General features: G+C 54.2%; 6 protein-coding genes across 6 annotated transcripts; 3 read left to right on the forward strand and 3 right to left on the reverse strand.

Annotated features, from left to right (window-relative positions):
- Positions 1-2,148: 2,148 nt before the first annotated feature.
- On the reverse strand, positions 2,149-2,523 carry LTHEOB_11946 (Complex 1 LYR protein; the record flags this gene model as incomplete). Its single annotated transcript, XM_035508758.1, has 1 exon — positions 2,149-2,523. One exon carries the CDS (start codon positions 2,521-2,523, stop codon positions 2,149-2,151), a length of 375 nt encoding a protein of 124 aa, XP_035365515.1.
- A 226-nt stretch (positions 2,524-2,749) lies between these two features.
- LTHEOB_11947 (GTP-binding domain HSR1-related protein) lies at positions 2,750-4,051 on the forward strand (the record flags this gene model as incomplete). The annotated part of the gene is made up of 1 exon (XM_035508759.1): positions 2,750-4,051. One exon carries the CDS (start codon positions 2,750-2,752, stop codon positions 4,049-4,051), a length of 1,302 nt encoding a protein of 433 aa, XP_035365516.1.
- A 547-nt stretch (positions 4,052-4,598) lies between these two features.
- Positions 4,599-5,603, forward strand: LTHEOB_11948 (uncharacterized protein; the record flags this gene model as incomplete). Its single annotated transcript, XM_035508760.1, has 1 exon — positions 4,599-5,603. The coding sequence occupies one exon, from the start codon at positions 4,599-4,601 to the stop codon at positions 5,601-5,603; it is 1,005 nt and encodes a 334-aa protein (XP_035365517.1).
- A 718-nt stretch (positions 5,604-6,321) lies between these two features.
- On the reverse strand, positions 6,322-7,221 carry LTHEOB_11949 (Kelch repeat protein; the record flags this gene model as incomplete). The annotated part of the gene is made up of 1 exon (XM_035508761.1): positions 6,322-7,221. One exon carries the CDS (start codon positions 7,219-7,221, stop codon positions 6,322-6,324), a length of 900 nt encoding a protein of 299 aa, XP_035365518.1.
- Positions 7,222-8,769: 1,548 nt separating this feature from the next.
- On the forward strand, positions 8,770-10,275 carry LTHEOB_11950 (Galactose oxidase/kelch beta-propeller; the record flags this gene model as incomplete). Its single annotated transcript, XM_035508763.1, has 4 exons — positions 8,770-8,923; positions 8,992-9,060; positions 9,118-9,829; positions 9,891-10,275. 4 exons carry the CDS (start codon positions 8,770-8,772, stop codon positions 10,273-10,275), a joined length of 1,320 nt encoding a protein of 439 aa, XP_035365519.1.
- Positions 10,276-11,300: 1,025 nt separating this feature from the next.
- LTHEOB_11951 (FAD dependent oxidoreductase) lies at positions 11,301-12,969 on the reverse strand (the record flags this gene model as incomplete). The annotated part of the gene is made up of 3 exons (XM_035508764.1): positions 11,301-11,524; positions 11,602-12,659; positions 12,764-12,969. The coding sequence occupies 3 exons, from the start codon at positions 12,967-12,969 to the stop codon at positions 11,301-11,303; spliced, it is 1,488 nt and encodes a 495-aa protein (XP_035365520.1).
- Between the last annotated feature and the right edge of the window lie 1,144 nt (positions 12,970-14,113).

The following is a 14,113-nucleotide window of genomic DNA, read 5'->3' on the forward strand; positions in this document are numbered from 1 at the left end:
TCTTTGATCTCTATCGAGAAATGAAACTCGCACTTGCTTGCACGTCAGTCTGAGAAACATCGCATTCAGCACAGTTAGTCTTGCGCGCAGCTGGAACCGTTGCTAACCTGGAAATAGTTCTTTATTCCAACTCCATATCATGACCTGACGGTCCACAGCCTCCCGGCCTCATCAACCGTACGTTTCCCACACTCTCTCATACATTTCCCACATGCACAAAGATGATCATCGTATACTTTATACGCTGGAAATTACCGGCTGAGGCCTTAGGCCGCTGAAGATACAAATTGGCTGTTTTCTGATCCTGCTCTCAACCCGCATTTCTTCGAGTCTCCTACTGCAGAGTAGTAGCTGACAGTTCATATAGGAGTCTGGATTCTCGGTCACCGTAGTGGTACGCCGTCTCGACTTCTTCATCCCTTCCACCTCATATGATGAATGGCACTGGGCTCCGACAAGCATGACGGATATGCCACATTGCGGCAGGCCTAGAAAACCTCGCCCACTGATTCGGCGAAAAATGCTTTCGCATCTCAACAACTTCCGGCAACTCTTACTGAGACGAAATCAGGTGCTTGGCGAGAACATTCAGCTAGGCCCTGTGGTTACCTGCTCTTACAGCGAGCAAGTCAACCCCGCAGCCGTAGCTACTGTTTCGCGAATCGAGAGCTGGGTAAGTAAACAAAATATTTTCTTGCAACCTGATTTTCGTGATGAACACCTAGATGACGAGTCTTATTGGGGTTTCCCATGCAGACAACCTTTTAAAAATACCATTCATGCCTAACTGACATCATTGTTTTCTTGATTAAATTTGGATTTAATCTTCCGAACGCTTTCTAACGTCGCATCTAGTAATAAATCATGCTTGACGAGGTCCAATCATTCATGGGCGAAGTGTTTATGCAGCAATACTTTCTGGTATTTGAGCTCATGGTAAGCTTTCCTGCCGTCTTTCCCGCATTTATTTCATGATGAAACGACATTACAAATTGACAAGCATATGTCCAAGCACGCCTTGACCGGCTGCGAAGACGAGACTGTCTTGTCTGAATTATTCTGGATCACTCGAAAAAGACGCTTGTATGCGATTGTTCTCATACTGACGCCTATCAGATTATGACTGCTCTCCCAGGCTGCTGCGGTAACCTCGTCCATGGATTTTCCTCTCCGGCAATCGGCCTCGACAGTTCTTGTAAGTTCCTTTTTACTATTTCTGCACATTGCACATGTTAAATGATGATCCTTTTTAATCTCACGACGGTCGACATAGCTTATGCATTGATGAGAATGCCTTCTGACAAAGGCTTTGGACTGAAATTCATTGTTACCGCTTCTTTCTTACAACACTTGCTTAGTCGAAGCACAGCGCTAACGTTGGTGTTGTATCTAGGTTGGCCCATTTGATAGTGGAGATTTGGCACGTTGAAAAAGATTTTTCGTTGATCGTCCCGCCTTGAGCGGGACCTCGAGGAAGAACACGCGCCATCACAATTTGTCAATCGACGAGCTATTGACATGCTTTTTGCAAGTCTCCTTAGTGCTGATTGCCTGGTGGAGTATCAAAGACACCTTCATGGTGCCAGCTTCTGAGAATCCCAGAACTGGCGACTTTACCACTCAGTTATGCACATAGTTTGGCCATCTAAATGCACGAAAGCCCCGCAGGGTTGGTGATCCAGCAGCATTGTTAAACGATGTGGTCATGAGTGTCGTTCTTACAGGATCTGTTTGGGGATTCCCAGATTGCCCCCAGGCCCATGTGGAGCTACCATTAACGCATGGACATATAAACCCGCATGACTGATCATCTACTGGTGCCCAATTTCATTCAAATGCAAATATTGCGAACCCTTAGCGTCATACGCTCGTGTCTGGGTCTTCCAAGATGCTTCTGCAGCCCCTTCTACCAGATTCGTACGCAAAACTGACGTCAACAGTCCCGTTGGTGCTCATTGCTCACCCACCTGACACCCACAGCTCGGCTTTCCTTCCCATGTTCACGGGTGGGTAAACATTTCCGGCCCTTAATTTTGTGTTCCCCTGGCGCGCGTGTAAGCGCCAAAAGGGGCCGTCTTTCGAGGTGACGTTCCCTTTGCTTTTTCTCGCCGCCACCAACACTGCCACCAACTTGTTTTCCTTCGCGCTTCAGTTCTTCTTCCCTGGCACGTCAGCCTCGACCGGCAGATCCATGCCGACCCGCCGTGCGGTCAGGCGCACGCGCTCCTCCTCGTCCATGTTCATGCCCGGGTTGTAGCGCTCGAGCAGGGTGATGTAGAGGCGCTGGGCCTTGACGTATTGCCAGAACTGCTCCGTCTCCTCAAGGGTCGGGGCGCGCGCCGCGTGCCCGGCAGGCGGTGTTGCAAGCTGCTTGCGGAGGTGCTGCTGGAGTGGCGACGGGTTGGACAGCACGGGCTGCGAAGAGCGGGTCGAGGGCGCGTGTTTGGCGTCGCGCGCGGGCAGCTCGCGCAGAAGGCGGCGGTAGAGGGAGCGAATTTGCGTGGGAGCCGATGTCGCGGACATGTCGGTAGATTATCGATTCAATCGATTGGAATGCCTCGATGAAGATGCCGGGCGGTGAGTGGTGATGCCTGCGGGGAGGAGGGTTTAGAAAGCTGGAGTGCAATGCGGGCGAGACATTTTGCGCGGAGGTCGCGGGCGGCGAAGGCTTCTCTCCTCCGAAACCACCACCAGCCATCATGTCGTGAATTTTTGCCGCACCACGTTTCTTCGCCCTCACCATTTGCCAATGATGCCGCAATGGGGTATCACGCCCTTCACCTGCACACGGTGCACGCGGCGATTGCTCTCCACCGGCCGTCCCTTCCTTCCGGGCCATGGCAGCAGCAGCGCCAGCGGCATCCGCGTCGCGACGCCGCGCATTGCCGCCCGCTACTTCGAGACTGAGCAGCCAGTCAACTCCCTGCTCATCCGGCGACACCTCAGCCGACCTGCGCGACCGCAGCCCGTCCGAAATCACCTGCCCTCGTCGCCTCCTGCCGACCTTCTGACGACCGATGAACTCGCCGAAGAAGAACACTCGCGCGACGCCGCGGTCGAAAAATACCGCGAGGAGCACAAAGAGGAGATAGAGAAGAAATTGGGAGCTCGGTCCAGCCAGAGCACGCCGCTGTCGATGATACACCCGTGCTACCCACGCCCGTACGAGCCGCACCGGTACCTCTCGACGTTCATGCCGACGGACCAGCAGCTGCAGCTGGCGCGCCTGTTCTTCGCCACGGGTGACCCGCACTATGTCTTCACCTGCGCCTCGTTCCGCCAGTTCCCCCACGACAGCCCTCTGCCCGAGGTCGCCTTCCTCGGCCGCAGCAACGTCGGCAAGAGCAGCCTGCTCAACGCCCTGTTCGGCCGCCGCAGCCGCGGGTCGCCCGACAACCACGACACGGGCACGGCCAAGGTGTCGAATCGCGCAGGCAAGACGCGCACGATGAACGTGTTCCTGGTGGGCAAGGGCGCCCAGGGCGGCGCCAAGGCGCGCGAGACAGACATGCATGGGAAGGTGATCAAGGGCAGCGAGAGGGAGAGGTGGATCGGGCCTGGCAGGGGCGTGGCGGTGGTGGACATGCCCGGGCACGGATTCAAGAGCCGGGCCGAGTGGGGAGAAGAGATCGTCAAGTACTTGACAAAGAGGAAGCAGCTGCGCAGGGTGTTCGTGCTCGTGGACTCGGACCACGGCCTGAAGCAGACGGACCTTCAGGTGTTGGATCTCTTGCAAAAGCATGGCGTGCCGCATCAGATCGTGCAGAGCAAGGTAGACAAATTGCTGTTGCCGAAGTTGAGGGGCAATTCGAAAAACAGGGTACAGAAAGGTCTGGAAGTGTTGAGGAAGAGGCAAGAGGCAATAGAGAAAGAGTTGGCTAAGAGGGAGAAGCAGGGAATGGGGATGCCGGCCTTGGGGGAGATATTGTCAGTCAGCTCCGAGAAGGAATTCCCGTCTATCGACGCGCCAGGGAAGTTTGACAAGCTTGGGATCAATGGTCTCAGGTGGGCAATTATGCAGGCCGCCGGTTTGACTGAATTCTTAGAGTAGACATTAGACGGATTGAACCATCCATGCAACTCTACTCATAAAAGGTAACCAGACTCGAGGCAACTTCTGCTTCCACGATCGATACTTTATACCACCTATTCCCTGATGCTCGAAAATGAGAAAATAACTTCGTGCTCCCCCATTATTTCCGGCATTAGACATATTCCAATTTTTTCGTATATTGCCGCATATCTGAAAAGAGACACCGACACGGAGAGCAGTGCTACACACCCCACACAACACAGCCACAGCGCTCACAGCAAATCACCTGGAGCTGCGCCTCGACCGGACTTGTGCTAAGAACCCCTAGCCTAAGAACTAACCGATACACCAGAAGATTGAAGCATATCAATGAGTCAGAAGACATGTCGCTGCAATGCTACTTATATCTCCGATTCCTCATTACGGTTTGTATGCCACACACGCAACCAGTTCAACTATTCAACTTCAAATCCAATTACCGAGAAGTAAGTTCCTCAGTCTCGAAAATCAAAGCACAAATTGATGTTTTCCAACAGACCACGGTACCACGAACACAAACAACAAAATGTCTGCTCAGACACGGCCACCCGACAGCCTATTGGCCAACCTATCTATCCCGATGAACGACGACGACAGCAACGACGCGCCAATAGTCGCTTACCTCACGCCCCTCTCTGACGACAACGTCTCCCACCTCCTCCCAGCCCTCATCCCCCTCCTTTCCAATTGGCGCCGTGACGCCCTGCACTCCCACCTCCTCCGCCGCCTCGCCCACGCCTCCCCAACCTCAGCACTCACCACAGCCCTCGCCACCATCCTCTCCGCCCCCGACGCCCCCAACGCCTCCTCCACCAATCCGCGCACCCACGCCATCGCCCTCAACCATCTCGTCCAATCCCTCCCCCTCCGCGCCCTACCCCCCTACATCCCCGCCCTAACGCACCTCTCCAACCCACCCCCATCCAGTACCTCCGACGACGACGACGCCGCCCGGATCGCCGCCGCCTGGACCGCCTCCACGGCAACCGCCGTCCTGCGCCTCGCCGCGGGCGACGTCTGGACGCCGGAAAACAAGTTCGACCACCTGGCCATCCGCTCGCTGCACGCGGGCGCGCGCTCGCCGGCGCTGATGGCGCCGTTCGTGCCGGACCTGCTCCGCTGGCTGCAGGACTACCACTGGCCCGTGTACGCGGCCTGCGCGGCGCAGCTGGCGCGCTTTCCCGAGGTCGCGGCAGAGGGGGTGCGGCACGTGCTGCGCGTGCAGGCCAACGGCGACGACGAGTGGAGGCGGAATGTGGTTAACTTTGTGGCGGAGGACTTGCCGGGGGAGGTGAGGGAGGGGTGTAGGGGCGCGGTGGTGGAGGTTTTGGAGGAGGTGGAGGGGAGGGTGAGGGAGATGGGGGAGGGGGAGGAGGCGGAGGAGGCGGATGAGTTTGAGTTGAGAGAGGCGTGTAGGGAGTGTTTGGAGGTGATGGATTGGTGGATGGGGAGGGAGAGGGTGCTGGGGAGGGTGGGGTGGTGGTTGCCGAAGGAGGAGTTGGTGGATGAGGATGAGGACGAGCTGTGGTGAGGGTCAAGAACATGGAATTGTTCCCTCATTAATATACCCTTTCTCATGGATATGATATGTGCTGTAGAAGCCAAATTATATCCCAATTGGAAACTGATAAGGCGAAAACTTGTATCTTTTACTCTTATCTGCTTTCCCGGTGCCTCCTATGGGCCGGTAACTCTGCTGGTAACTCCGCAAACATCTGACTGCCGCTGTTTCCGTGACGGGTCTGCGCAGGTAATTCAGCTCTCTGCTCGTCATGTAGTTCCGCAACAATTGCGCTGCCATCCTTCTCGTGAGCCATAGCGTCTTTTCCGCATTGAAGCTCGGCTGTTTGGCTCTGTCCATGTAGCTCCACCCTCTGAGCGTCATCCAACTCCCCTGGGAAATTGCCCTGGCTTGAGAACTGCCTTTCTTTGTCCGGGTTCTCCTGGCCCTTCCGGTTGCGGCGCCTTCGGTCGATAAAAAGCACTCCACTACTCACAAGAACGATGCCAACGACACAGCCAACTACAATGCCTGCAATAACGCCAGGAGTTAGGGGAGGACCGGAGCTCGACGATGATGATGCTTGAGAAGCACTGGTCGTGGAGGAGGGCGTTGATGACGAAGTAGACTCAGAAGCGGGAAAGTTTGTCGTGGAGAAGACTCGTTGCAAGAGTGTGTTGTTCCACGTTGGTTCTCGATCGCTGAGGACGGTTGAGTAAGTGAGACTTAACGGAGGGGAGTCGACGGCTTACTTCTGCAAATAATAGTACTGCACGAGTTCCGATGGTTTGTACACCGAAGTGTTCAGGGCGCTTGCCGAGTAGTGATCTTCAAACTCGAGACTCGTCATGTTGAAAATTGCGATGCCCTGCTTGAAGGGATCCGCGCTGTCGAGCATACTCTGGTAGTTCGATCCGCTCTGATCTGTGGTGGATGAATCGAACCCGCCAAGTGTCAGAATTTGGCTCCCGCCGACTGCATTGCAGGTATGCTCATGTCGAGGATGTGCAGCGACGTAATCAACTTGGATCCAGTGAAATGCGGGAAGTGTGAGAATGAATATCTGGTCGTATGGCACCGCGCCGGATCCCGTTGTGCCCGGGTATCCTCCGTACATGAAGATTTCGTAAGTGCCATTGTCCGAGGAGACACCAGCGAGGCAAAAGCCCTTTCGCGCGTCCGGGGTGTTGCCAGAAGTGGATTGATCCCACCATTCGTCAGACTCCGGGTCGTAAATCGAGACAGTGTCGAAGCTGAAAGATTCCGATTCGTCCTTGAATTGCTCGGGTGCTCCTCCCATGACCACAAATATCCCCGACTCCCCAAAAGCAGGAACGTAATGCATGCGCCCTTCTTCAATTTTGCCATGAAAGTACGGTCTATCCACGGTCTTGTTAGTCAGTGATTTTGTTGTCATGTTAAAATCAACCATGCCGCTCAAGGGCAGGATGGTCTCGCCCAGGTCCTCGGTCTCTGTGCTTGATTGAGACGTTGATGCCCCTCCAAGCATGAGGCCTTTGCCGCCTCCGTAAGCAAAGAGAGATATGTAGCCACGGGTGATATCATCAAATGCAGAGTCGGTGGATTTTATTGCAACATCCCAGGTACCGCCTCCAGACCCGTCCGGCTTGAAGGACCACAGGCCCATTGGATATGGGTCTCTAGTCGCAAACTTGGAGAGAGATCCGGCAAATCCGGAATAAACGATGTTTTGATCTTCATCATACCATAAGCCGGTCCCTGTCAGGTCAGGGACATCGTCTGGTTTCGCGGTCGACCTGTAGCTGAGAGTCTCGTTGGTCCAATCCTCTGACAGATCAATAGAGAGAATGGTAGAAGCTTTCGGTGGAATTTTTTGTCAATACAAGTCCGAATTGACACACATAACAAGCGCATACAATAGTAATATGAAGTGTTGCCGTCAACTCGTCGTGAGAAAGATCCACCGTCGACATATAGGTAATTTCCGATGAGCGCAGCTGTTCAAATTAGCCTTGTAACGGCAGAAAGATGAAGAATGGTGCTTTGCTCACTCCCGTGACCTGCACGTCTCCTGAATGTATCTGCCGTAGTTGCACCATCTGCAGCACCGTCTGCAGATACCAGCTTGGCCAGAAGTGGAATTATGCTACAATATACCGGCGTAAACTTCATGATGGATGGAGGCCGCATCGTGAAAAGCAAAAAGAAGAAAAGAAATCACAGCGGAAAATAGTTATCCGCTGCAGAGCGACGGAGAGAAGAGAACGGCAGATTTGTGTTGCTGGGACCGGCGATCCCATTAGGAGGTGGGGCGCATGCGGCACAGCACGACTTTAAGCGCTGTATGCCCGAAAGTCGTTGGATCACCATCCACTCGGTAACGTATGAGGCAATCGGGCGGCTAGGCGGTGGGGATCGCTTTCTGTTGAAGCTCGAAGACTCGCTGTATGTTATCTCAATATTAGGCTCAGCCGCAACTAAACATATCTCGCGGCGTAGCTTCCTTCCCTCTGAGCTCTAATCCACACGGCTTTAAATACGCATTCCTCGAAAATGTAGTCTCCTGCTGCCAAATTCTAGCTTTCAACTTTATTTCATCGTGCTATTTCCCATCTCTTTGTACTTTACCTTTCGCCGCTACTATACTCCTTCACTGCATCAACTCGATCCCTCGTATTCGCATTCTGGTCGAATGCGTCCAAAGCCTCAAACTTTCGCTTTGTCTTGTTGCGGTCAGTGCTATTACCAACCTTCGCGGGATCCTGCTCTTTTGGTGAGCTCTTGTGCTCTTAGGAAATGATTAGCATGTAAGTGAGGTGGGGGCGTAGTGTCACCGACACGAAAAATCCGGTCCTCACCGCCGTGCATCCACCACCACAGTCTTGACGCCTCTCTACCGCAAGGCTTTGACTCTGTTGATGAATAATACAGCCAAACGTGTAGTGCTGAAGGTTTGTCTCTTGAAAATGCTGGCACCGGTCCCACAAATTAAAATGCTTTTTTATGTTCTAAAAATACCCCCTACAGCATCCTGGCGCCTAAATGATCGCCGCTGCGGTTGCTGTGCCGCAAAGGAATGGCAAGAGCCTTGGGTCTGCCATGACCCTTCGAATTCCTCTAAAACGTGTTCATTCCTTCTGATCCATGGCTTCCTTGGTGTGACATTTTTTCTGTGGCACCTTGTCTAAGCAGACTTTCCCGTTACGGTAATCAAATGAGCTTCCTACCAGGATTATGGCACCTCCAATGCACTCTCATCGCATTTGTGCTCATCTTGATTGATGCCAGTAACGCGAACACGCTTGTCGCCCGTCAGTCCGATGGCGCAACCGGCGCGTCAGCCTTTTTGAGAAGGGGCTATCACGCATGTATGTAAGCCAGCCGTCCACTTTTTCTCGAAATTCACTCACACGCGTGGCAAAAGCTCTGGTAGTAGGGGACTACGTGTACATTGATGGCGGAGAATTCGCGACATATGACAATGGCAAGGTCCAGCACGAATTCTGTAAGTGCATAAACGATGATTCACTCGAAGAAGACTACTGACATGATTGCCGCGAAGCAAACACACTCCTCTCCATCGACCTCTCGAAGAACTGGACCAACTCGACCGTAACGCTGCACTCGACCAGCAAACCGACGTCGGTCCCCTCGCTCGTCCAAGGCGGCCTCTGGTACGACTCATCCGCCAACCTCATCTACACCGGCTTCGCCGGGCGCACCTCCTTCCTGAACACCTCGGAGCTCGACCCCTGGCCGCTAGGCATATGGACCTTCAAGCCCGACGGCCTAGGCAGCGGGACGTGGGGCACGGCGCTCGCCTCGACCGACTCGGCCTTCGACAGCATCACGCGGCCGCACCTGGCGGCCGTCGCGCACGGCAACGGCGTCGGTTACGCGCTCGGCGGGTCCATCAAGACGGCGCAGGACGACATCGTGGGCAGCGACCTCGTCAACCTCGACGGCATGCTCCGCTTCGACATGGCGACCAAGGAGCTGACGAACGTGACGGTCGAGGGCCCGCGCTTCCACAACGGCCACCTGCAGCACGCGCAGATGGTCTACGTGCCGAACTTCGGGCCCGACGGCGTCTTCGTGGTGCTGGGCGGTGTGAAGACGAGCCCGCAGACGGACGCGTTTGACTGGGGGACCGTGTCGGTGTTCGATCCGAAGGAAGGGAAGTGGTATGACCAGGAGACGACGGGGAATACGCCGCTGGCCAGAAAGGAGTTCTGCACCACGGGGCTGGCGTCGGACAACAAGACGTATGAAATGTGTGTCTTCCCCCTCCTCCCGTCCTGGGATTTTACAAAAAGGCTAACCAATATTGGCCAGATTTGTCTATGCGGGTTGGGGCGGAGACCTGGGCACAGCCAGCATTCCGTATGATCAGATCTACATCCTGACGCTGCCGGCCTTCCACTGGATCAAAGTCGACTACACACCGACTCACACCCGACACGCTCTGACCTGCCACCCTGTAGGTGGAAGCCAGATACTTACCATCGGGGGTGTTAACTCCGCCTCCGAAGACAACAGTGGCACTATCTACCAATCGACCTTCGATGACAAGGACGAGTATACCCAAGGACTGGCCATCTTTGACCTGAGCACGCTGGAGTGGAAGGATGAATACAATGCGAATGCCAGCCCATATACCCAAAGTAGTTTGGTCCGGACGTTCTACTCGCAGAAGCATGTCCCTCCCACCACAGAATGAGCAGAGCATCTACTAACCAGCAACAGTTCCCGCAATCCCGTCTTCAACTCAACCCAACTCAAGACAACCTTCGACACAACAAACTTTACCAAAACCTCCACCATCGCCACCACAGGAAGCAGCTCCCCCAGCGCAGCCGCAACTACCGCTGCTGCCCAGTCCTCCAACTCTCTCAGCAAGGCAGCCATTGCCGGCATTGCCGTGGGCGCAGTGGCCGGGGCTTTGGCACTCATCGGTGGCTTGGTATTCCTCGGGTGCGCGAGGAGCCGGCGAGCAAAAAGAAAAGCAGAGGAGGATGAGCAAAATCAGCCGTTTCATGGTGGCGCCCCAATGCCGGAAATGCATGGCCTGGGACTTTCTGAGCTTCCGCCCGGTGAGTGGAGACATGAGATGCAAGGGGACCGGGTGGTTCATGAGAAGCATGCGTCAACTGTTCCTGCAGAGTTGCCTGCCGACGAAGCAGAGCGGAGGAAAAGTGGGAGGGTACGATAAGGGACAGGGACTTTGTTTGGTCATGACTTTTCTATTATTGCTTCTTGATACCTCTGTTGCATTCTATATTTTATTGTCTCGGTAAATAAGACTCGGTTCGGAATATGGTATTCTTTCAGTTCGTGATAACCTCCGTACAAGATCCACCCTGCTATCCTACACTGTAGCGCGGCGAGCGAAATGCCTCAGTGTCAGTGGGTATCATGTATTGACGACCAAAAAGCCAAGATAGACTATGTGTATCTCAGTCAGGGTAGTAAGGAGTCCATAGATGTACACCTCCATGCCAAAAGGAGTAGGTCAAAACGATCACCCTCCACAAATCCAGAGCAGCAAAAAGACTGGAGCACAACGGGCGCAAAAGAAATTGTCCCTACGCAGAATCGAACTGCGGACCTTCGGATCGCCACCTCTAAGAGGAAGTCATATTGTTGTAATATGAGACCGACGTCATAACCGACTAGACCACAGAGACAGGATGACTAATGCATTTGACCGCCTTTGTATAAGACTCAATTTTGCAATGGCTCAGATCATGAATGCTTTGCCAATCTCTCCTCTGTGGTCTTGAATATCTCAGGAATGCCCGCTCCCGTCTCTTCGAATGGCACGTCTTCCAATACCATCTTTGCAACACCCTTGGCACAGAGATATACCAACGCATTACCGCCGCCATTGAACCCTGCAAGAATCCATTGGTTCTGCTTCCCAGGAACTTTTCCAACATGTGGAAATCTATCAGGGGTGACGCCCATGACTGCACTACCCTGTCAGTAAACCGAAAGACCACAACATCCTCAGACACGTATAGCCTCCGGGAAGGGCGAAACTCACTTCCGGTCCAGATCCTCTCTAGCTTAGATCCACTGTCATCCCATCCCGTGAAGTTCCTCTGCATATAGCCCTCGAAGTACTTAGCCTTAATGACAGGCTCCATCAAGGTTGAGTCATCCACGGTGTTGTACCACAGCTCCCTCTGCCCTTCGTACAAAAACTTGCCACCCCCCACCACGATGCCACCGTCCGGCCTGGGGTTCAAGTAGTCAACCGTCTCCAGCTTCTGCCGGCCATACTCGATATTGTAAGTATGACTGAGCCGCGGCTGCGCCGGCTCCCTCCCATCCAGCGTCGCCAGATGCGCACACGTCCCCTTAAACGGCGTAATCACGCCGCGATACTCGTGAAGCAACCCAGCCGTATACGCATTCGTCGCAAACACGACCTTCCGCGCCCTCACCGTCCCCCTCTCCGTCCTCACCAGCCACTCCCCCTTCTCCCCCTCCCCCTCCTCCCCCTTCTCAACCCCCACCACCGCCGTCCCCGTCTGCACATTCAGTCCCTTATTCCACCCCATCGCCCTCTCCAACAACCCCGCCACGAATCGATACGGCCACAACGAGCACGCGGGGCTACTCACCGCCGCCTTCGCTCCCTTCACGCCCGTCAGCGCCTCCACCTGCTCTCCCCGCACGAACTCCCTCCCCCGCGTCCACTCATCCCCACGCTCCACGCACCGCCGCCACTCTTCCTCCAACCACGCCGCGTCGCTTTCCTGCACGAACGCGTCCCAGCTGCGCCGCAGCTGGAATTCGCATTCGGCGGCCAAACCCGGTTCGCGTGACGTGACGACGTCGGCGAGGGCGTCGATCTGGGCGCGGACGAAGGCGTCGAGGGCGTTGGCGGCGGCGATGGCGGAGGAGGAAGAAGAAGATGATGAGGAGGAGGGGCTGGAAGAGGAAGAAGAGGACGAGGAACGGGCGATTATCGAGAGGAGGGTGGCCGTCTTGACTTTGACGTGGCCGCCGTTGCGGCCGGTGGCGCCGGAGCAGAGTTGGCGGGCTTCGAGGAGGAGGGTCGAGGGCGGGTTGGGGGTTGAGGTGGCGAGGTGGTATCTGTAGATTTTGTCAGTTTTTTTTTTTTTGCGTGTTGTATAGCAGAAAGGCATTGAGGTGTCTGAGCCTCGAGAAGCCGTTTGAAGGAAAGGGGGAGCGCGTACGCAACGGAGACGCCGGCCAGGCCGGAGCCGATGATTGCGACGTCACATGAGGTGGGAAGGTCTGGGGTGCTGCGGTGAGAGTCGAGACGGTGCGGCTTCTCGCGCCAGTAGGAGAGAGTGGAGTTAGGGACGGGCAGGGTGTCGTTTTGGTGCTCTGCTGCAGCAGAATTGTTTTCGGCATTCGTTCTGGATGTTGTCACGCCCATGTTTCTCATCAATGAGGAGAGGTTTTGTCAATGTGTCGAAGAGTGGGATATTAGCAGTGGAGAGCCCCTCGTAGGTTTGAGGGGTGCTCGGCACCAAGTTTATATTCAGAGCATGCTGCAATGATCATGGAGATCTTGAACTGCGGAGTTGAAACAAGCATTTCTGCCTAGAACCGATATCAACTTGCAGGATGGCGTTGAGCTAGACCCACGCCCAAAAAATTGCCGATTGTTAATTCCCCGCTTATGCGCTGGTCTCCGAAAGAAAATGTGATATGCGGAGATAGGCGTTGGATTCGTCAGCGCTAATGCAGGCTCAATTGCGGAGTTGGAAGGTGGGCATCACGCCGAACTCCGTACTTAGGTCCTCATCCTGATCAGACACGGAGCTTGGAAGACGAAGTAACAACGCAAGCACGGAAGCTGGTGTTAGTACAACGGTAGCTCAGTAGTTTGAGTATACCCTAGGTTCAGTGGCAAGTTCTGGGGTAATTGAGCAACCATGGACATGCGCTACCCCAACCAACTGCTCGGGATCAGGAGTCGAAGCCCAACCCCATGGTATCCTGATTCGTGGGACTCAGTTGCAACAAATTTCAGGATCGCTTGTGATGGGAGAGTTAGATGGTTGCAGGCTGCTGAAATTTGAGTGCACACCTATACGCCCTGAGACTGCGGTGGCCATTTGACAAAACCAACTGCGGACCAAGGTAGAATGTTAGAAAGGGAAGGAATGGCAGTGGTTCATGTTCGACTCACTTACAAATATCAGACGAATGTTTCTCAGCTCTCAGGTCGGATCAAGAATGGTGAAGTTGACACAAGAATACGCAGGGAATTTGTCCATATCAAAATCAATTACTCGGTACTATCATGTGGTATGTCGTCCCCAAGCGAACCTGCAACGTCTGCGGAGTATAGAATAACGCAGCAGGATTATAAAGGGTCGATGCAAGCATCCATCTTGGTCTTCTTTAAAATGTGGAAAGCCAATAAGGCAAAGTGACAACCCACGGGTATATTTGAGACCGATAAAGAGAGAGGCAGGAATTGACGTCTTACCATGTTGAAATCTGTATGTTTCAGACCCTTGAAGATCAACCTCTACAACATTGTGCAGCACCCGTAAGTCTGGATTCTTGCA

This window comes from Lasiodiplodia theobromae, assembly GCF_012971845.1.
Source record: "Lasiodiplodia theobromae strain AM2As chromosome Unknown scaffold_55, whole genome shotgun sequence".
NCBI classification, from domain to species: domain Eukaryota; kingdom Fungi; phylum Ascomycota; class Dothideomycetes; order Botryosphaeriales; family Botryosphaeriaceae; genus Lasiodiplodia; species Lasiodiplodia theobromae.